Below are 21,967 nucleotides of genomic sequence, written 5' to 3'. Positions count from 1 at the left end.
GGATTAGCAAACACAATGTGCCATTGGAACACAGGACTGATGGTTGCTGATAATGGGCCTCTGTACGCCTATGTAGATATTCCATTAGAAAATCATCAGTTTCCAGCTACAATAGCCATTTACAACATTAACAATGTCTACACTGTATTTCTGATCAATTTGATGTTATTTTAATGGACAAAAAATTGCTTTTCTTTCGGAAAAAATGACATTTCTAAGTGACCCCAAACTTTTGAATGGTAGTGTATATATATACAGTATATATATATATATATATATATATATATATATATATATATATATATATGTGTGTGTGTGTGTGTATACACTCAAACAGGCATTAAATGCATTCAACAAAATCCTGAAATCATAAAGGGGATGATAATAACATGATTTAAGAGCTATTGGTGGTACAGAGACTAAATAATAAAATCAGCCAAAAATAAGCATATTAAAAAATAAAGAAATATTGGTATTCAATACTACTTTAGTGGTATGATATTGTAAGTTGCATAGCATTTATGTTTAAAAAAATAAAACAGCAAACAATATACAAATCTGAAGTTTATAAAGCAGTGGGTATATGAAGTCAGCATCTATAGATACAGTATGGAGGTCATTGTATGTTATCTTAGTATTATGACTGGGACATCCATTGACAATGTGATGGTCTTTACCAGGTCTATTCCTTTTCTTTATGCATCATTTCAGTGCAAAAGTGGCAACCATGTTTTATGTGGTTTGTGGCTGAATAGAAAATGATCTGTAGAGGGAAACAAATATTAGATCTTCAATATTGGCAATCCCTATGGAATATGTGATAAAATAAATACATAATTCTGTAATGTAACAACAATATCTCTAAAATCCGTGACTTAGATTATAGTAGGTCATAGTTGGTTTTCCCTTTAACTGCATTCTGATAAAACATTCTGCCCTGAGTCCCAAATGGCACCCAATTCTCAATATCGCACACTACTTTTGACGAGGGCCCCCCTGGTCAAAGGTATTGCACTATAAAAGTAGTGAACTCTGAAGGTAATAGGGTGCCATTTGGGACACACACATATTCATGGATCATTAAGAATGTTTTGATAATACGATACAAAACATAATGTAAAACCTTTGGAGAACATTTAGTACAGATCAGTCACCTTGTAGCCCTGTAGAGAAATAGAGTGTGTCCAGAATGGCACCCTTCTCCCTATTTAGGAGAAAGTCGTGCAAAAGTAGTGCACTATGTAGGGAATAGGGTGCCATTTGGGACGCAAACATGATGTAGCTATGAGTTCTTTCCACTTAGCTAGTCAACATCCTATAGAATCACTGACCAACTAAATCCCTGACGATACAGAACAGATACAGACACAGAACATAGAACAGTACATAGAACAGACTATATTGTTTGTGCCTAGTGGATCCATCCAGAGCTCCTATAAACTGTACATTGTAGACCAGCTGTCTTTAAAATAAACTCACTAGGGGAGAGTGGGGTAAGGTGAGTCGAAGGGGTAAGTTGAGCCACCCTTGTTTCTAGGAAACCATACACAAAATGAATAATTTGACCAAATATTTAGGAAGACGTCATAATTTCATGGAGTCTGTGAAGGAAGAAACCACATGGAAAAAGTGGTAAGCAAGTAAATTCCCAAAAACTGATTTTCACCAAGTCAAATTAATTTATTGTGTTAAGAGGTTTCATGACGCTTGTATCTAAACCATAGTAGATCATTTAAAGATTTTTCTATACATCAGTTGGGGTCTCTATAAGCTTCAATATGAGGTCCTAAACCTAGCATGAAAGTGCATCCTTGTAGCTGTGTGAGCTAATATAGTAAAAATGTTTTCCTTGGGGTAGGTTGAGCCAATAAAAGATCCAAAGAAATTTTCCATATGCACAAAAAGCCTATTTCTCTCACATTTTGTGCACAAATTTGTTTACATCCCTGTTAGTGAGCATTTCTCCTTTGCCAAGATAATCCATCCACCTGACAGGAAGCTGATTAAACAGCATGATCATTACACAGGTGCACCTTGTGCTGGGGACAATAAAAGGCCACTCTAAAATGTGCAGTTTTGTCACACAACACAATGCCACAGATGTCTCAAGTTTTGAGAGAGCGTGCAATTGGCATGCTGACTGCAGGAATGTCCACCAGAGCTGTTGCCAGCTAATTTAATGTTAATTTCTCTACCATAAGCCGCCTCAAACGTCGTTTTAGAGAATTTGGCAGTAAGTCCAACCAACCTCACAACTGCAGACCACGTGTTACCACGCCAGCCCAGGACCTCCACATCTGGCTTCTTCACCTGCGGGATCATCTGAGAACAGCCACCCGGACAGCTGATGAAACTGAGGAGTATTTCTATCTGTAATAAAGCCCTTTTGTGGGGAAAACCTCATTCTGATTGGCTGGGCCTGGCTCCCCAGTGGGTGGGCCTGGCTCCCAAGTGGGTGGGCCTATGCCTTCCCAGGCCCACCCATGGCTGCGCCCCTGCCCAGTCTTGTGAAATCCATAGATTAGGGCCTAATTAATTGATTTCAGTTGATTGATTTCCTTATATGAACTGTAACTCAGTAAAATCTTTGAAATTGTTGCATGTTGTGTTTATATTTTCAGTATAGATATCTTTGTTAGAAAGAATACTATATTTCTCTTGAAGGAGCGATGCTGAATGTAAAATATGGGTCAACTTACCCCACTCTCCCCTACAGGATATACAGTATATTTTCTCATTAGATCATTCAATTCAGTGCTGTACTGTATGTGTTCAAATACGGGACCACACTAATATAGGATGTGTCCAAAATGGCACCCTATTCCCTATATGGCACCCTAATTCCTTATGGACTCTGATCAAAAGTAGTGCACTAAATAGGGAATAGTGTGCCATTTGGGATGGACCCATAGAAAGTCACTACAACCATGATTTTGGGACTATTGAGAGAACAATTCGCCGGAAAACAAATGTGTGATAAACTTGGAACCCTGGATAGAAAAGTCTGAATTACCTACAGTAGATTTGACACATTTTCCCCCACAATTTCACCCAAACCTGCTTTACACAGTATTATACAAGTTTAAACAATTATAATCAAAATCAATATCAAAAGCAGGCACAAATGATAGATAACCATTATACATACAAAACAAAACAAATAGAAAACGTTTCTTTAGCACGTACAGTAGGGGTCCTATATATCACATAGAATAACCACGTGATAGAGACAATCTAAGCATGCGTCCCAAATGACACCCTATTCCCTATATAGTGCACTACTTATAGTGCAAAATAGGGAATAGGGTGCCATTTGGGACAGATCCTACAGTATAACATCCAGTGGATTCTTAGGCACCTGTTGAACTTCAACATGAATCAGTCTCCATACTTCAGTACAGAGAGCCAACCTGGGTTAAAATACTATTTTATATCATGTAAAATACTTAAGCTGTGATCAACTGAGCTTGCCTGTTGCAATGGAACCAATATAAAAGTCCCACCTGGCACTCCAGGCAGGCTAAAGCAAATATATTTGAAAGATTTCAAATAGTGTTTGAACCCAGGTCTGACAGAGCGCTACAGTAGGACATTACAGTAGGACATTACAGTAGGACATATTCCCAGTGTTAGTAGACCATTGACAGTGGCTTGACACGGGATAACAAACATACACGTTAACAACTATGACAGTTCTAAGACAATTTTGCGATCATACTGAATACTGAATACCGGTATTCACCTCTGGGCCTGGAAGGCTGAAACACTTCTGGTTTTCATTGTTTCCTTCTAATCAGGAACTGATTATATCGTGGGACTCACTGGCCAATCAGTGACATTAATCAATCAATCAGCCAATCAATCAATTAACTACCAGGTAGAAAAGAAAATCAGCAGTACTTCTGCCCTACAGGCCTGGAGTTGAATAGCCCTGCTACATGTTCTTTTACCAACTCACTGGACCACCATCCATTCTACAGGACAGAGTCATCTGCTGCTTTAGCACCTTTGGACAAATCATAAACATTTTTGGGATCAAGCAATAATGAACGCTGGCAAGTGCCTTGAACAGAACAGGTTACAGGTACTGCCCTAGTTGGGGCTGTCTCCCCATATAGATAGATTGTTTTACCTCTATGGTCCCCTACAGCAGAGCAGGGTTTCAAGTAGGTTTTTGTACGGAACCAAACTCTCATTGTTGATTGTGTTGTTTTAGTTGTCCCCTCCCTCTCTTTATGTCACAATGTACAAAAAAATGAGGCACTTGCAAAAAATGACATTAAAAAACAAAACATCTGTCAGTGTTTATTTTTCTGTGGTGAATGTCCGTCCGTCTGTCAGTCTGTCTGTCTCAGTGGTCATGTCGAGGGATGTCCGTCTGTCTGTCCGTCAGACCTCTGAGCTGTCCAAGCCACCACTAGTGAACCCTGATGTCATCATGGGCTCAGTGGAGCATGATGTTGCCGTGGGAACCTCCATCTTCTTCTTCTCCTGTCTGGACCGTACGTTTAGCACTATGACGATGATGATGAGGATGGTGAGGAGGAGGCCCACCAGGATCCCTATGATCAGGACCAGGCCATCCTCGCTCTCCGCAGGATGGTTCAGCTCCCTGGGCACCACACCCCGAGTGAGGACCTCCCGGTCGGGGCTGGTGCGGCGCTGGCGGCTGCGGTCTAGGGCGATATGGAGAATGTTGGTGCCACGGTTGTTATCCAGGCCGATGTCCTCTGTCAGGTCTGGCACCCCGTTTGCTGACCGCCTGGAGCGAGACTGGGACTGGGGCAGTGACGCTCCTCCTGCAGCCATAGTTTGATGCTGGGTTTCTCTGTCCATGCTGCTGTGTTGGGTCAGGGGGTGGCCTCCTGCAGCCATACTGCTGTGCTGGGTGAGTGTGTGGTACTCCAGACTCCTCTTCCCGATGCCCCTGTTGGCGTTCTCTCTGGAGCGGACAGTGTAGATGGTGTGGATGAACCACTCTCTCCCTGCTGACACCTGGACACCAGAGGAACAGGGTTAGTCATGAGGGCCGGTAGTTTACCTGACCATGACAGGAACAATTCCTGGTCCTACTACTGATCATTATAGCTAGAGTCCTTAATTGAAACAATAACAAAGCGACACCCTGCCTCTGTTTTGGGCCTGGAGTAATGTAATGGATGCAAGGACTGACCATCCATGATATCAAAATTACAGTTTTTACCATGTTTTGAGGTACGATATTTGAACTAAGCTCATGAGGCATTTATAAGTTATATTCGTCAAGAATCAATGGGTATATATCATTCATTTATATGTTAAAGCAGTGAAAGAGAGTGTTAGAAATAGGAATAAGACAGGGATGTTTCTTCTCCACTCTTCTTTTCATGCTAGCTATAGAACCACTGGCAGAAAGAATACGTCAAGATTCAAACATAACAGGAATTGTCATCGATAAATGGTATGGCACAAATAAGCAGGATGTGTGTTGTGTTATGTAGCGTAGGGATCAGGGAGATGTACTTGGAACAGTGCTGTAGAGTCCATGCTGAAGCCATCAGATCCAGGCTGTCTGACCAGGGCCAGGGCCTGAGGGTCGTCTACAGCCAGCAGAACCCTGAAACCCACGTTACCAAACGACCTGGCCTGGGTCTCTGGCTGGGCCTTATCCTGTAGGGGGAGGAGAGTGAAACACTAGTAATCACTGTACCAACATTGGACCATGTCAACAGGTAAAGGTGTATAGGGTATTTATGTGCATTTACCCTGTACTACATCCTTGTCTGTGTCCCGAACGACACCCTATTCCCCACATATTGCACTACTTTTGACCAGAGCACTATGGGCCCTGTACTGTACTGTACTTACGATGATCTTGAATCTGTAGAGCAGCGATGGAGCATCAGCCAGACAGCCATACTCATTGTTGTTGGGGTTGTACTTGGGCACGTATCCATCTGCACCGGTGCACAGGAACACCTTCTCTATGTTACAGATAAAGGAATCTCCCAGGTTCTGGACTGGATCCACCATCACTCTGCCATAGATCATATCACCTGGGAGGAGATCAGGTGTGGGTTAATACAGTAATCAATCAATCAATCAGATAGTCAATGGGGCTACCCCCATCCCAAAGAGCACCCTATTCCCTATGTAGTGCTCTACTTCTGATCAGGACCCATGAGAAGGTGGTGTGTGTGAGAAGTGAGAAGGCTGTGAGAAGCTGGTTGTAATGTTTCTATACGGTGAGTGATTGATTAATTGATTGATTGCTAAATTACCCTGTAAGAAGGCTGTGCTTTTCTGTAGCGTTACAGTACCTTGTGAGAAGGCGGTGTCACTCTCCTGTCCGAAGCCCATGGATCCATCAGACAGCCACAGAGTTCTCTTAGACAGCAGCAACATCTGAGTGTTCAGACTGAACTCAGCCGCAACCGGGTCACTCACCTGGGATAGGACACACACATTACAAAGTTTTACCATCTTAGTATAGGACAACACATACCAGTCAGTGTTATCATCAGAGAACACAGACCAATCACAGTGTTACCATCAGACAACACCTCCCAAGCTGTTTCTCACTACAGTACATCTCTGTGTGCACTCAAAGATTGTCATCTCACAGACACTTTTAATGATATGATGTTGATGTACACTCTTAGTAACCCAAAAGGGTTCTTCGGCTGTCCCCATAGGAAAACCCTTTTTGGTTCCAGGTAGAACCCTTTTTGGTTCCAGGTAGAACCCTTTTGGGTTCCATGTAGAACCCTTTCTATAGAGGGTTCTACATGGAACCCAAAATGGTTCTACCTGCAACCAAAAAGGGTTGTTCAAAGGGTTCTCCTATGGGGACAGCCAAATAACCCTTTAAGGTTCTAGAAGATAGCACCTTTTTTTCTAAGATTGTAGTAATCCTAGAGTGATCTGACCTGCTGGAAGCGTATGTCCAGGTGGAAGGTGACAGGTTCTCTGGGGTTACAGACAGGAGGCAGGGAGTACTCCAGACTGGGGGGAGAGGTACAGGGTAGCATCTTCACTGTGTAGGTACCTGAGTAGTCACGCACCTGGGAGAGAGAGGGGACATAAGACACAGTTATTTACATCGGGTTAAATCTTGATTTAATCAAGTCATTTAGAACAAAAATTATCTTTTTACTTTTAGTTATTTTACACTAGTGCCGATAACACACTACGACTTAAGAAAGCAATTCTGTAAATGGCATATGCTACTCCCAAGTCTTTACACAAAAAAAAAATTAGGGGGTAGATCAGCTTTAATATTGCAGATAGATTGTAACTTCCATCAATGTAATTGTCTGCATCACTTCAAATCCCCCATATGTTTTTTTTGTTTGTATATATATATATATATATATATATATATACATACACATACATACATATACGCATATACATACATACATTTATATATACATATCCTTTAAAGATACATAGTTACCAGATAAAGAAATAATGATTATGATATTAAAAATATTGATAACACAGTATTAAAGATAAAAGAAAATAAGATGTTGTCCTCACAGCGAAGTCTGATGTGAAGGTCCACTGCTGCATGGGCTGGTTGTAGGTGGGCTCGCTCCTCACCAGGCTGAGGTTAAAGGTCACCCCAGGGTGGTCCGCACACATCACCATGGACGACAGAGAGGACGCTGGGTACAGACACAGGTAAGACTAATACAGAACTGAAGGGGAATATGTACAGTATCAAGCGTGTCAGAGTAGGAGTGCTGACTTAGGATCAGTTTAGCCTTTTACATCACAATGTATAAGATTACATGGACCTGATCCTAGATCAGCACTCCTACTCTGAGACACTTGATACATACGGGCCCTGGGTTACTAGTTCAAGCCCATGGATGTACTGTATGAAAAGAGTAGATAATGTTAACATACCAGAGTGTGATATGACAAACAGTCCTCTGAATCGAGCCTCTGTTCTGAAGTTGACCACCAGACGACCCTGTTCGTTGATACGCATACTGGTGGGGTACAGGGCTCCTACAGAATACAGCCAGTCAGTCTCCCTGTCACACTGAACTAACAAATCCCTAATATTATAACACAAACACTGAGGAAGGTGCGGTGAAAGGCACCTGCAGAATGCAACCCGTCAGTCTCACTGTCACACCAAGCTAACACATCCTCATTCATTGCTATCGAAGCAATAACATAACCATATCATCTGTGCTCAAAGTACACCAGACAGTGTTGTATTTGTTTGTTTGTTTTTGCCTCATTCTGTAAAGAGTGAAATTACTTTTGAATATATTCAATTTGATGTGAGACTTGCCTTGTAGCTCAGCCTCAGGAGGGCTGCCGATGCCGTCCCGCCACAAGATGGCAGTGTCGTATACGAAGGTGAGTCGTAGCTCTGACTGCAGGTCAAAATGCTGCCAGCCCCCTGCCCCCACCGGAGAGTGGAACACATAGGAGACATGGAGGGGCACCCGGAGGGTCACATAGGACTGAACCAGGTTCAACACCTAGAGAGAGACATACATCAAATCAAGCTGTATTTAACATGCATTTAAACATCAATACACTTTACAGTAACACAGAATACTAGCAATAGTAGGTTCAACTCCTACAGAGAGACAGGAGAAAGAGGGAGAAATAAAGAGAGAGAAATAGACAGAAAAATTGAGAGAGGAATAGAAAATAGTGAGAAAAATAGAGAGAAAGAGAGAGAGAGAGAAAGAGAGAGAGAGAGAAAGAGGGGGAGGGGGAGAAAGAGAGAAAGTTAATGAAATAAAAAGAGAAATAGAGTGAGAAATAGAGAGTGATAGAAATGCATACATTACGTCAAACTTTGCAAAATGCATTTAAACATCCACACACTTAAACATCCAACAAGCAGGGTGCTTACAAAATGTCCCTAGTACTAGTTTATATATAGACCTATACTAAACATTCACAAGCTGCCTATCTGTATGGAGCTTGCCTCATGGGAACAGTATTCAGACCCACTCATAACTTGATATATGGTTATGGCTTGGTCTTTATCTACAGTTGAAGTCTGAAGTTTACATACACCTTAGCCAAATACATCTAAACTCAGTTTTTTCACAATTCCTGACATTTAATCCTAGTAAAATAATTCCCTGTCTTAGGTCAGTTAGGATCACCACTTTATTTTAAGAATGTGAAATGTCATAATATTAGTAGAGAGAATGATTTATTTCAGCTTTTCTTTATTTCAACACATTCCCAGTGGGTCAGAAGTTTACATACACTCAATTACGGTAGTATTTGGTAGCATTTCCTTTAAATTGTTTAACTTGGGTCAAACGTTTCGGGTAGCCTTCCACAAGCTTCCCACAATAAGTTGGGTGAATTTTGGCCCATTCCTCCTGACAGAGCTGGTTTAACTGAGTCAGGTTTGTAGGCCTCCTTTCTCGCACACGCTTTTTTAGTTCTGCCCACACATTTTCTATAGGATTGAGGTCAGTGCTTTGTGATGGTCACTCCAATACCTTGACTTTGTTGTGCTTAAGCCATTTTGCCACAACTTTGGAAGTATGCTTGGGGTCATTGTCTATTTGGAAGACCCAATTGCGACCAAGCTTTAACTTCCTGACGGATGTCTTGAGATGTTGCTTCAATATATCCACATCATTTTCCTTCCTCATGACGCCATCTATTTTGTGAAGTGCACCAGTCCCACCTGCAGCAAAGCACCCCCACAGCATGATGCTGCCAGCCCCGTGCTTCACGGTTGGGAAGGTGTTCTTCGGCTTGCAAGCCTACACCTTTTTCCTCCAAACATAACGATGGTCATTATGGCCAAACAGTTCTATTTTTGTTTAATCAGACCAGATATTTCTCCAAAAAGTACGATCTTTGTCCCCATGTGCAGTTGCAAACCGTAGTCTGTCTTTTTTATGGCGGTTTTGGAGCAGTGGCTTCTTCCTTGCTGAGCAGCCTTTCAGGTTATGTCGATATAGGACTCGTTTTACTATGGATACAGATACTTTTGTACCTGTTTCATCCAGCATCTTCACAGGGTCCTTTGCTGTTGTTCTGGGATTGATTTGCACTTTTCGCACCAAATTACGTTCATCTCTAGGAGACAGAACGCGTCTCCTCCCATTTGCATTTTAATGAGGGAAATAAGTATTTGACCCCTCTGCAAAACATGACTTAGTACTTGGTGGCAAAACCCTTGTTGGCAATCACAGAGGTCAGACGTTTCTTGTAGTTGGCCACCAGGTTTGCACATATCTCAGGAGGGATTTTGTTCCACTCCTCTTTGCAGATCTTCTCCAAGTCATTAAGGTTTCGAGGCTGACGTTTGGCAACTTGAACCTTCAGCTCCCTCCACAGATTTTCTATGGGATTAAGGTCTGGAGACTGGCTAGGCCACTCCAGGACCTTAATGTGCTTCTTCTTGAGCCACTCCTTTGTTGCCTTGGCCGTGTGTTTTTGGTCATTGTCGTGCTGGAATACCCATCCACGACCCATTTTCAATGCCATGGCTGAGGGAAGGAGGTTCTCACCCAAGATTTGACGGTACATGGCCCCGTCCATCGTCCCTTTGATGCGGTGAAGTTGTCCTATCCCCTTAGCAGAAAAACACCCCCAAAGCATAATGTTTCCACCTCCATGTTTGATGGTGGGGATGGTATTCTTGGGGTCATAGGCAGCATTCCTCCTCCAAACACGGCGAGTTGAGTTGATGCCAAAGAGCTCGATTTTGGTCTCATCTGACCACAACCCTTTCACCCAGTTCTCCTCTGAATCATTCAGATGTTCATTGGCAAACTTCAGACGGGCCTGTATATGTGCTTTCTTGAGCAGGGGGACCTTGCGGGCGCTGCAGGATTTCAGTCCTTCACGGCGTAGTGTGTTACCAATTGTTTTCTTGGTGACTATGGTCCCAGCTGCCTTGAGATTATTGACAAGATCCTCCCGTGTAGTTCTGGGCTGATTCCTCACCGTTCTCATGATCATTGCAACTCCACGAGGTGAGATATTGCATGGAGCCCCAGGCCGAGGGAGATTGACATTTATTTTGTGTTTCTTCCATTTGCGAATAATCGCACCAACTGTTGTCACCTTCTCACCAAGCTGCTTGGTGATGGTCTTGTAGCCCATTCCAGCCTTGTGTATGTCTACAATCTTGTCCCTGACATCCTTGGAGAGCTCTTTGGTCTTGGCCATGGTGGAGAGTTTGGAATCTGATTGATTGATTGTTTCTGTGGACAGGTGTCTTTTTTACAGGTAACAAACTGAGATTAGGAGCACTCCCTTTAAGAGTGTGCTCCTAATCTCAGCTCGTTACCTGTATAAAAGACACCTGGTAGCCAGAAATCTTTCTGATTGAGAGGGGGTCAAATACTTATTTCCCTCATTAAAATGCAAATCAATTTATAACATTTTTGACATGCGTTTTTCTGGATTTTTTTTCTGTTATTCTGTCTCTCACTGTTCAAATAAACCTACCATTAAAATTTGAGACTGATCATTTATTTGTCAGTGGGCAAACGTACAAAATCAGCAGGGGATCAAATACTTTTTTCCCTCACTGTATGCCGATAGTGGACAACCTTGTTTCACTCCTCTTGACAGTTTAAAACTTTCGGAGAAATAGCCATTTTTTACTATTTTACACCTAGGGTTACTATACATGATTTTGACCCATTTTATAAGAGATTCTCCAAAATTGAAATGCTCCAGGCATTTATATATAAAACCCAGTCGTACTTTATCAAATGCCTTTTCGAAGTCTGCTATGAATTGCAGGCCTGGTTTCCCAGATTTTCCATAGTGTTCTATTGTTTCCAGTACTTGCCTTATATTATCTCCAATGTATCTTCCATGTAAAAAACCTGTCTGATTAGAATTAATAATATCCGACAATACCTTTTTAATTCTATGCGCTATATATTTTGCTAGAATTTTAGCATCACAACACTGAAGTGTAAGGGGCCTCCAATTTTTTAAATGGACTGGATCTTTATATTTTCCACTTGTATCCTGTTTCAGTAATAATGAAATCAGACCTTCTTCTTGAGTGTCTGATAATCTACCATTTACATAGTAGTGGTTAAAACATGCTAATAACGGTCCTCTTAGTATATCAAAAAAGGTTTGGTATACCTCGACTGGTATGCCATCCAACCCTGGAGTTTTCCCGGACTTAAAGTCTTTAATTGCATCCAGAAGTTCCTCCTCTGTAATTTCAACTTCAAATGAGTCTTTCTGTATGGCTGTTAATTTTACATTATCAATAGAAAAAAATCTCTACAATTGGCTTCAGTTAGAGGAGATGGAGGCGACTGAAACGAAAACATATGCTTAAAGTACTTTGTGTCCTCCTTCAAAATATTATTTGGTGAATCATGGGTGACTCCGTCAATTGTAACCAGTTGCATAAAATTATTTTTGGTAGCATTCCTATGTTGAAGATTAAAAAATTATTTGGTGCATTTTTCCCCATATTCCATCCAGTTTGCTTTATTTGTATAATATATTACACTTGCTCTTTCTTGAATAAGTTTCTCCATTTCTTTTTGTTTTTCCTGTAATTTATTCTGAGCCTCTATGTTACAGTTTTTATTGCCATCTATCTGTTCTGTTAGACCTTCTATTTCCTTTGTTAGTATAAACTCTTTTGACCTAAATTGCTTTTGTTTTCGAGATGAGTACTGAATTGCATGGCCTCTAAAGGCACATTTAAAGGCGTCCCATACAATAAGGGGATTTGCTGTACCTATGTTATGTCGGAAGAAATCTGTTATAAATTCCTTTGTCCTAGTTAAAAATAAATGATTATCCAATAGGCTTTAATTACATTTCCAATATCCTCGCCCACGTGGAAATTCAGTAAGAGTAATGTATATGCCAATTATATGATGGTCCGACCGCATTCTGTCCCCTATCAACACTTTTTAAACTTTTGGTGCCAACGAGAATGACATAAGAAAGAAGTCAAGACGACTAGCTTGATTGAGTCTCCGCCATGTATATCTCACTAGATCAGGATATTTAAGCCTCCATATATCTACTAGTTCTAATGTATCCATGACATTCACGATTTCCTTAAGAGCATGAGAGTGATTGTTTGTGGTGTGATTTCCTTTACGGTCCATTGAGCTATTTAAAACAGTATTATAATCCCCCACCATAATAACATTGTCTTGAATTGCTTGCAGGGTTGATAATTTATTATATATATTGTCAAAGAAGTGTGGATCATCATTATTTGGTCCGTAAAGGTTAATGAGCCATATCTGTTTGTGGTCCAATAACATATTTAAAATAATCCATCTACCTTGCGTATCTATTTGGACAATTTGCACATTCGTATCGAAATTACTATGAATTAATATCATCACCCCTTTTGAGTTTCTTTGCCCATGGGAGAAGTATATTCCCCCCCCCATTCCTTTTTCCACGCAACTTCATCTCGAATTGTTGAATGAGTTTCCTGTATACAATAGATATTATATTCCTTCTCTTTGAGCCATTACATTTTAGTCATTTAGCAGACGCTCTTATCCAGAGCGACTTACAGTTAGTGAGTGCATACATAATTTTTTCATACCAGCCCCCCATGGGAATCGAACCCACAACCCTGGCATTGCAAACGCCATCCCTGCTGGCCAAACCCTCCCCTACCTTGGACGACGCTGGGCCAATTGTGCGCCGCCCCATGTCTCCCGGTCGCGGCCGGCTACGACAGAGCCTGGATACGAACCAGGATCTCTAGTGGCACAGTTAGCGATGCAGTGCCTTAGACCACTGCGCCACTCGGTACATATTGGTCTTCTTTTGTTATTATCTGCTAAACCATTACAATTATAACTGGCTATACTTATTTCACCATACACCATAATGAGATACAAGTTTCAAGTCTATTTATCATTAAATATGTTTGTAAATTTACCAATAAAAAATACCGTAATGATTGAGTGTCCATATAGCTGTACCATGATATTTGCATTGCTACTAAGAAACCCTCCAATTGTTCTCCACTAATTCCCCCGCTAAAGCCCCTCCCCATCCCATGTTGAGCCATCATCCCAGTGATCGGCATCCCACCCCCGTCCCTCCGGATCCCTAGGGCCCCGAGAGGCCAGGACCCATCTATCGAAAACAGCACACAGTGCCACCCACAAAACAGAAGCATGTTAACTGCCAAAAGCATTTCCAATGCTGTCACCTCAATATATATATATATATATATATATATATATATATATATATATATATATATATATATATATATATATATAAATATATATCTATTCAAATATCTTGCATATCTTATTTTCCATCATTATCAATTAATATGCGTAATAATGTCGGCAGTTCATGCGTAGGATTTTAACATATAACCCGGATTGCCAGTGTATTACATTTCATTTTTGACAAGCAATTATTATTTTTGCGAACAATTATTGTGGTTCATCCTATATTCTCCCTAACATCCTTACCCCCTTGCAACAGATGTGGGATAAACACACACGCACATACTCACATACTCTAACACACTCAACCCCTTTCCTCCACAATCAAGCATAAAATCAGATGCACATCCCAGAGCCCAACTCAAGAAAGGACCAGATTTACGAATACATATACAGTTACAGCTGATTGAGAAAGCATGCAAGATTGAGCAGAAATTGAAAACAATGTGAGATTTGATTAATCTATTTAATCTATGTCAAGTTCTAGGTGATGGAGATCAGATCCACCCTCTTCACCTGAGACACAAACACTCAGGTCCCCCGTTGTAACCATTTTCCCCAAGCATCTCCGTGCAGTCAGACCTTTGATTATTTTGTGCCACCTGGGCCACAATGATAAGCCCCCTCTCTAACACTCTAGTCTGAGTGTGACCCCCTCCCCATGGGTTACTGCAGCCAGTGTTGCCAGCACTGCCACTACCTGGGTGGGGGTACCCCACCGGAATCCCCACCGGCTAGGTACAAGGTCGTCAAGGTTCTCATTAGCAGCTTTGAGAATTTCCTTTTATATAATGCTCTCCCATCAGGGGGCTCTGGCTTTGTAGGACCAACCCTGCCAGGCAGGCTCAGAATCTTGAGGGGGCGGTGCTGCTCTAGTAGGTCTCTGACCGCATTTATTTTCCTGTTGTGGCTGCATATAGGCAACTCACAGCAGGTCCATAAAACAGATGGGGACTTCTCTTTGGTGTATGGGTTGCTCAGGTGGGTGTCTAGGATATAGGGTTGGGGATCGTTCCATCATGATAGGACAATAAAAAATATATTAGATGTATACTATACTTTAAAATGTATATCCTTCATCTGCACAAAATTGAAAGCTCTCTCTCACAACCCCTTCTCACAGACACATGTTGGTTCTGGGATATGCAACCATTTCCTTTCTCACTCACTTAACGCCACACGTATTCAAACACCAAAACGCACACCACGCCTTCCATCACAATTCATCCACACATATCCCCACACTGTGCCTTCTATGTCTATAGTTTGTTAACAAGAAATGTGTGGAGTGGTTGAAAAACTAGTTTTAATGACTCCAACCTAAGTGTATGTAAACTCCCGACTTCAACTGTATATTCTATAGATTCATGTGATTATGTATGTAATAAAGATAACAGGTGACATATAGAGGGTATTATGGTGGCTTATGTAGTGCTTAAGTGCATATAGTGTGATCAGTGAGTGTTACTACCAGTAGACAACATAATACCACTTCATATACACTGAGTGTACAAACCATTAAGGACACCTGCTCTTTCCATGTCATAGACTGACCAGGTGCATCCAGGTAAAAGCTATGATCCCTTATTGATGTCACTTGTTAAATCCACTTCAATCAGTGTAGATGAAGGGGAGGAGACAGGTAAAAAAATATTTTTAAGCTTCAAGATAATTGAGACATGGATTGTGTATGTGTACCATTCAGAGGGTGAATGGCAAGGCAAACGATGTAAGTGCCTTTGAACGGGGTATGGTAGTAGGTGCCAGGTTCACCGGTTTGTGTCAAGAACTGCAATGCTACTGGGTTTTTCAAGCTGAACCGTTTTTCCGTGTGTATCAAGAATTGTTCACCACCCAAAGGGCATCCAGCCAACTTGACACAACCGTGGGAAGCATTGGAGTCAACATGGGCCAGCATCCCTTTCGACACCTTGAAGTCCATGCCCTGATGAATTGAGGCAGTTCTGAGGGCAAAAGGGGGTGCAACTCAATATTAGGAAGGTGTTCCTAATGTTTTGTACACTCAGTGTATATACACAGTGCTATACTGTATGGGCTGTACTAGTACTACTGGAGCTCTTAAGGATTCAAGTGGGTTTACATTGACTCTGAAATGAACACTGGCCACATTCCAGAGAGATGGTATCTTTTCAACAGAGTTTAATCAAGATATATGGTATCAATAGCAAACCATTACATTTATAACTGATGAATGTTTGGTTGTGTTACTCAATTATTGCTTTGTCAACAATGAAAATAAAACCATCCCATTCTGAAGTTAATCATGCTATCAAGACATAGCAAACAATCCAGGTTGTTGATTTGTTCTAATGCACTTGGAACCCTTAACCCTCCCGTTGTCCTAGGGTCAAAATGACCCGCCACTGTGTTGAACCAACTTTATTTAATTTTTATATTTTTTGGATCATTTGTGAGAAGGAGGCAGTGATACTTTCTTTAAAGTCTCACTGCCTCCTTCTCACAAATGATCCCAAAAATATAAAAATTAAATAAAGTTGGTTCAACACAGTGGCGGGTCATTTTGACCCTAGGACAACGGGAGACAACAGTTAGACTACAGCGAGACAAAGAACCAGAGAGAAAGAGAAAAAGACAGAGCGAAAGAGATAGAAAGGGAGGGAGAAGAGAGAGAGAGAGAGAGAGAGAGAGAGAGAGAGAGAGAGAGAGAGAGAGAGAGAGAGAGAGAGAGAGAGAGAGAGAGAGAGAGAGAGAGAGAGAAGGTGAGAGAAGGAAAGAGGAGAGAGAGATAGAGCTCAGAGAACTGGTAGAATCCAGAGAGAGCTGAGACAGATGATTTGCTGTATGACCCTGACACTGCCTGCTGAGACCTAATGGATTCCTGTGGTCTGATAAGCTGGGGACAAAGCCTCTCACCATGACACACAGACACAGAGAGACAGAGTCAGTCCCAGCACGGTGAGAGGCCAGCCTGGGGCCCCAAGCTCGGTCTGACTCAACCTATCTGTACCCCTCAACCTCTCTCCTCAGCCCCCCAGCCTCCCAGTCAGTCGACCGTTAAGGGCCTTTCAGGTGCACAGGCAGATCCTGCAGTAGGGGTATAGGGTTTCTTGGTGTATAGAGACACGTCTATAGTACCTGGCGGGGTCTCACTCTCTCTCTCTCTTAGTTATGGATCTTACTTAAAACAACACAGTGATGCTTAATGCACCTCAGTTTCTGGCTATGTATCAAATGGCAACCTATTCCCTATGGGCCCTGGTCAAAAGTAATGCATTACAATAAAAAGGAATAGTGTGCCATTTGGGACACATTTACAGTGATACTTAAAACACCTCAGTCTGTTATCAAATGGCTGCCAGCCACTAGCAGATAGGAGGGACATTGACCAAGTTAAACCAGTGTTGGTACATGGTACTAAGGCAGACCCTGACATTCAGGATTATCAAGTGTTGAGCAACTCCGACCTCTCCCACAAAGCTCTGTCTTGTCAGAATATTAACTTATTGCAGTTTCAACGTAAACAAAGGGGCTAACGCTGGATTACAAGCTGCCAGAAGGAAAGTCATAAACTGTGGAGGAAGTTTACTTTAGAAGAGAATGTTGATCACTACCTCCATAAAATATTATTATCTTATACTTACTATGAATCATAACTCATTCATGTAAGTACTTTTTTATATTTTAGATCAGCTTTAATATTGCAGATAGATTGTAACTTCCATCAATGTAACTGTCTGCATCACTTCCAATCCCCCATATTTTTTTTCCTCGCATATATATATATATATACAGTTGAAGTCGGAAGTTTACATACACTTAGGTTGGAGTCATTAAAACTAGTTTTTCAACCACTCCACAAATGTCTTGTTAACAAACTATAGTTTTAGCAAGTCGGTTAGGACATCTACTTTGTGCATGACACAAGTAATTTTTCCAACAATTGTTTACAGACAGATTATTTCACTTATAATTCACTGTATCACAATTCCAGTGGGTCAGAAGTTTATACACACTAAGTTGACTGTGCCTTTAAACAGCTTGGAAAATTCCAGAAAATGATGTCATGGCTTTAGAAGCTTCTGATAGGCTAATTGACATCATTTGAGTCAATTGGAGGTGTACTTGTGGATGTATTTCAAGGCCTACCTTCAAACTCAGTGCCTCTTTGCTTGACATCATGGGAAAATCAAAAGAAATCAGCCAAGACCTCAGAAAAAAATTGTAGACCTCCACAAGTATGGTTCATCCTTGGGAGCAATTTCCAAACGCCTGAAGGTACCACGTTCATGTGTACAAACAATAGTACGCAAGTATAAACACCATGGGACCACGCAGCCGTCATACCGCTCAGGAAGGCGACGCGTTCTGAACAACAGCAAAGGACCTTGTGAGGATGCTGGAGAAAACAGGTACAAAAGTATCTATATCCACAGTAAAACGAGTCCTATATCGACATAACAGAATTCATATTCATTTTATAAATAGGCCCGCTTAATTTTGTCTGGCTTGCCGTTCCGAATAAAATTGAATATTTTTTTCTCATATAATTTAAAAAACTGTTCGCTAGGCGTGGGCAAACCATAAGCAAATAGGTAAACTGGGATAATACTAAAGAGTTAATCAGGGTGATTTTTCCACAAATAGACAGGTATTTACCTTTCCATGGTAGCAAGATCTTATCTATTTTTGCTAACTTTCTATTAACATTTATTGGAGTGAGATCATTTATTTTATTTGGGATATGTATTCCGAGTATATCCACCATTAGACCATTTTATTGGTAAACAACATGGTAATGTAAAAATTGTATTTTTTAGTGATCCAATACGTAATATAGTACATTTATCATAATTTGTTTGTAATCCAGAGAGGTTAGAAAAATGTATCTAGATCCTCTATGAGACTGTGGAGGGATTCAAGTTGTGGATTTAAAAGAAAACATGAATCATCAGCGTACAATGACACCTTTGTTTTTAAGCCCTGGATTTCTAATCCCTTGATATTATTGTTGGATCTGATTTTAATAGCTAGCATTTCGATGGCCATAATAAATTGATATGCCGATAGTGGACAACCTTGTTTTACTCCTCTTGACAGTTTAAAAATTTCAGAGAAATAGCCATTATTTACTATTTTACACCTAGGGTTACTATACATGATTTTAACCCATTTTATAAGAGATTCTCCAAAATTGAAATGCTCCAGGCATTTATATATAAACTCCAGTCGTACTTTATCAAATGCCTTTTCAAAGTCTGCTATGAATAGCAGGCCTGGTTTCCCTGATTTTTCATAGTGTTCTATTGTTTCCAGTACTTGCCTTATATTATCTCCAATGTATCGTCCATGTAAAAAACCTGATTAGAATGAATAATGTCCGACAGTACCTTTTTTAATTCTATGCGCTATACATTTTGCTAGAAGTTTTGCATCACAACACAGAAGTGTAAGGGCCCTCCAATGTTTTAAATGGACTGGATCTTTATATTTCCCACTTGTATCCTGTTTCAGTAATAATGAAATCAGACCTTCTTCTTGAGTGTCTGATAATCTACCATTTACATAGGAGTGGTTAAAACATGCTAATAACGGTCCTCTGAGTATATCAAAAAAGGATTGGTATACCTCGACTGGTATGCCATTCAACCCTGGGGTTTTCCCAGACTTAAAGTCTTAAATTGCATCCAGAAGTTCCTCCTCTGTAATTTCACCTTCACATGAGTCTTTCTGTATGGCTGTTAATTTTACATTATCAATAGAAAAAAATCCCTACAATTAGCTTCAGTTAGAGGAGATGGAGGCGACTGAAACGAAAACATATGCTTAAAGTACTTTGCTTCCTCCTTCAAAATATCATATGGTGAATCATGGGTGACTCCGTCATTTGTAACCAGTTTCAGTAAATTCTTTTTGGTAGCATTTCTATGTTGAAGATTAAAAAAGAATTTGGTGCGTTTTCCCCCATATTCCATCCAGTTTGCTTTATTGGTTAAGAGCTTTTGTGAAAGAGCACAGTTGGAAAGATAAGATAAGGATGGACATCATGAAAATGATCGGAGAGGTTGAGGGTAGAGGAAGTTCAGGATAATAACAAACAAAATAGAGTTATTGTAAAGTGTCCATAAAATACAGTGAGGGAAAAAAGTATTTGATCCCCTGCTGATTTTGTACGTTTGCCCACTGACAAAGACATGATCAGTCTATCATTTTAATGGTAGGTTTATTTGAACAGTGAGAAAAAATCCAGAAAAACGCATGAGGGAAATAAGTATTTGACCCCTCTGCAAAACATGACTTAGTACTTGGTGGCAAAACCCTTGTTGGCAATCACAGAGGTCAGACGTTTCTTGTAGTTGGCCACCAGGTTTGCACACATCTCAGGAGAGATTTTGTTCCACTCCTCTTTGCAGATCTTCTCCAAGTCATTAAGGTTTCGAGGCTGACGTTTGGCAACTCGAACCTTCAGCTCCCTCCACAGATTTTCTATGGGATTAAGGTCTGGAGACTGGCTAGGCCACTCCAGGACCTTAATGTGCTTCTTCTTGAGCCACTCCTTTGTTGCCTTGGCCGTGTGTTTTTGGTCATTGTCATGCTGGAATTCCCATCCACGACCCATTTTCAATGCCCTGGCTGAGGGAAGAAATGACACTTTGCTACAATGTAAAGTAGTGAGTGTACAGCTTGTATAACAGTGTAAATTTGCTGTCCCCTCAAAATAACACAACACACAGTCATTCATGTCTAAACCGCTGGCAACAAAAGTGAATACACCCCTAAGTGAAAATGTCCAAATTGGGCCCAATTAGCCATTTTCCCTCCCTGGTGTCATGTGACTCGTTAGTGTTACAAGGTCTCAGGTGTGAATGGGGAGCAGGTGTGTTAAATTTGGTGTCATCACTCTCACACTCCCTCATACTGGTCACTGGAAGCTCAACATGGCACCTCATGGCAAAGAACTCTCTGAGGATCTGAAAAAAATAATTGTTGCTCTACATAAAGATGGCCTGGGCTATAAGAAGATTGCCAAGACCCTGAAACTGAGCTGCAGCACGGTGGCCAAGACCATACAGCGGTTTAATAGGACAGGTTACAAATCAGAACAGGCCTCGCCATGGTCGACCAAAGAATTTGAGTGCACGTGCTCAGCGTCATATCCAGAGGTTGTCTTTGGGAAATAGACGTATGAGTGCTGCCAGCATTGCTGCAGAGGTTGAAGGGGTGGGGGGTCAGCCTGTCAGTGCTCAGACCATACGCCGCACACTGCATCAAATTGGTCTGCATGGCTGTCGTCCCGGAAGGAAGCCTCTTCTAAAGATGATGCACAAGAAAGCCTGCAAACAGTTTGCTGAAGACAAGCAGACTAAGGACATGGATTACTGGAACCATGTCCTGTGGTCTGATGAGACCAAGATAAACTTATTTGGTTCAGATGGTGTCAAGCGTGTGTGGCGGCAACCAGGTGAGGAGTACAAAGACAAGTGTGTCTTGCCTACAGTCAAGCATGGTGGTGGGAGTGTCATGGTCTGGGGCTGCATGAGTGCTGCCGGCACTGGGGTGCTACAGTTCATTGAGGGAACCATGAATGCCAACATGTACTGTGACATACTGAAGCAGAGCATGATCCCCTTCCTTCGGAGACTGGGCTGCAGGGCAGTATTCCAACATGATAACGACCCCAAACACACCTCCAAGACAACCACTGCCTTGCTAAAGAAGCTGAGGGTAAAGGTGATGGACTGACCAAGCATGTCTCCAGACCTAAACCCTATTAAGCATATGTGGGGCATCCTCAA

At 41.3% G+C, this 21,967-nt stretch overlaps 1 protein-coding gene across 1 annotated transcript in view; it reads right to left on the bottom strand.

Annotated features, from left to right (window-relative positions):
• Positions 1 to 4,389: 4,389 nt before the first annotated feature.
• The window catches only part of LOC311101384 (FRAS1-related extracellular matrix protein 2-like), a gene marked incomplete at both ends in the record, with an annotated part of 107,917 nt that continues 90,339 nt past the window's right edge, over positions 4,390 to 21,967 (bottom strand). The window contains 8 exon segments of the mRNA XM_084142517.1: positions 4,390 to 4,995; positions 5,503 to 5,649; positions 5,848 to 6,035; positions 6,300 to 6,426; positions 6,909 to 7,043; positions 7,522 to 7,649; positions 7,894 to 7,998; positions 8,291 to 8,483. Of these exon segments, the coding sequence (XP_083998643.1) occupies positions 4,390 to 4,995; positions 5,503 to 5,649; positions 5,848 to 6,035; positions 6,300 to 6,426; positions 6,909 to 7,043; positions 7,522 to 7,649; positions 7,894 to 7,998; positions 8,291 to 8,483 (1,629 nt within the window).

Source organism: Coregonus lavaretus (genome assembly GCF_964263955.1).
Source record: "Coregonus lavaretus genome assembly, chromosome: 26".
NCBI classification, from domain to species: Eukaryota; Metazoa; Chordata; class Actinopteri; order Salmoniformes; family Salmonidae; genus Coregonus; species Coregonus lavaretus.
This window is presented reverse-complemented; position numbering and strand designations above follow the sequence as displayed.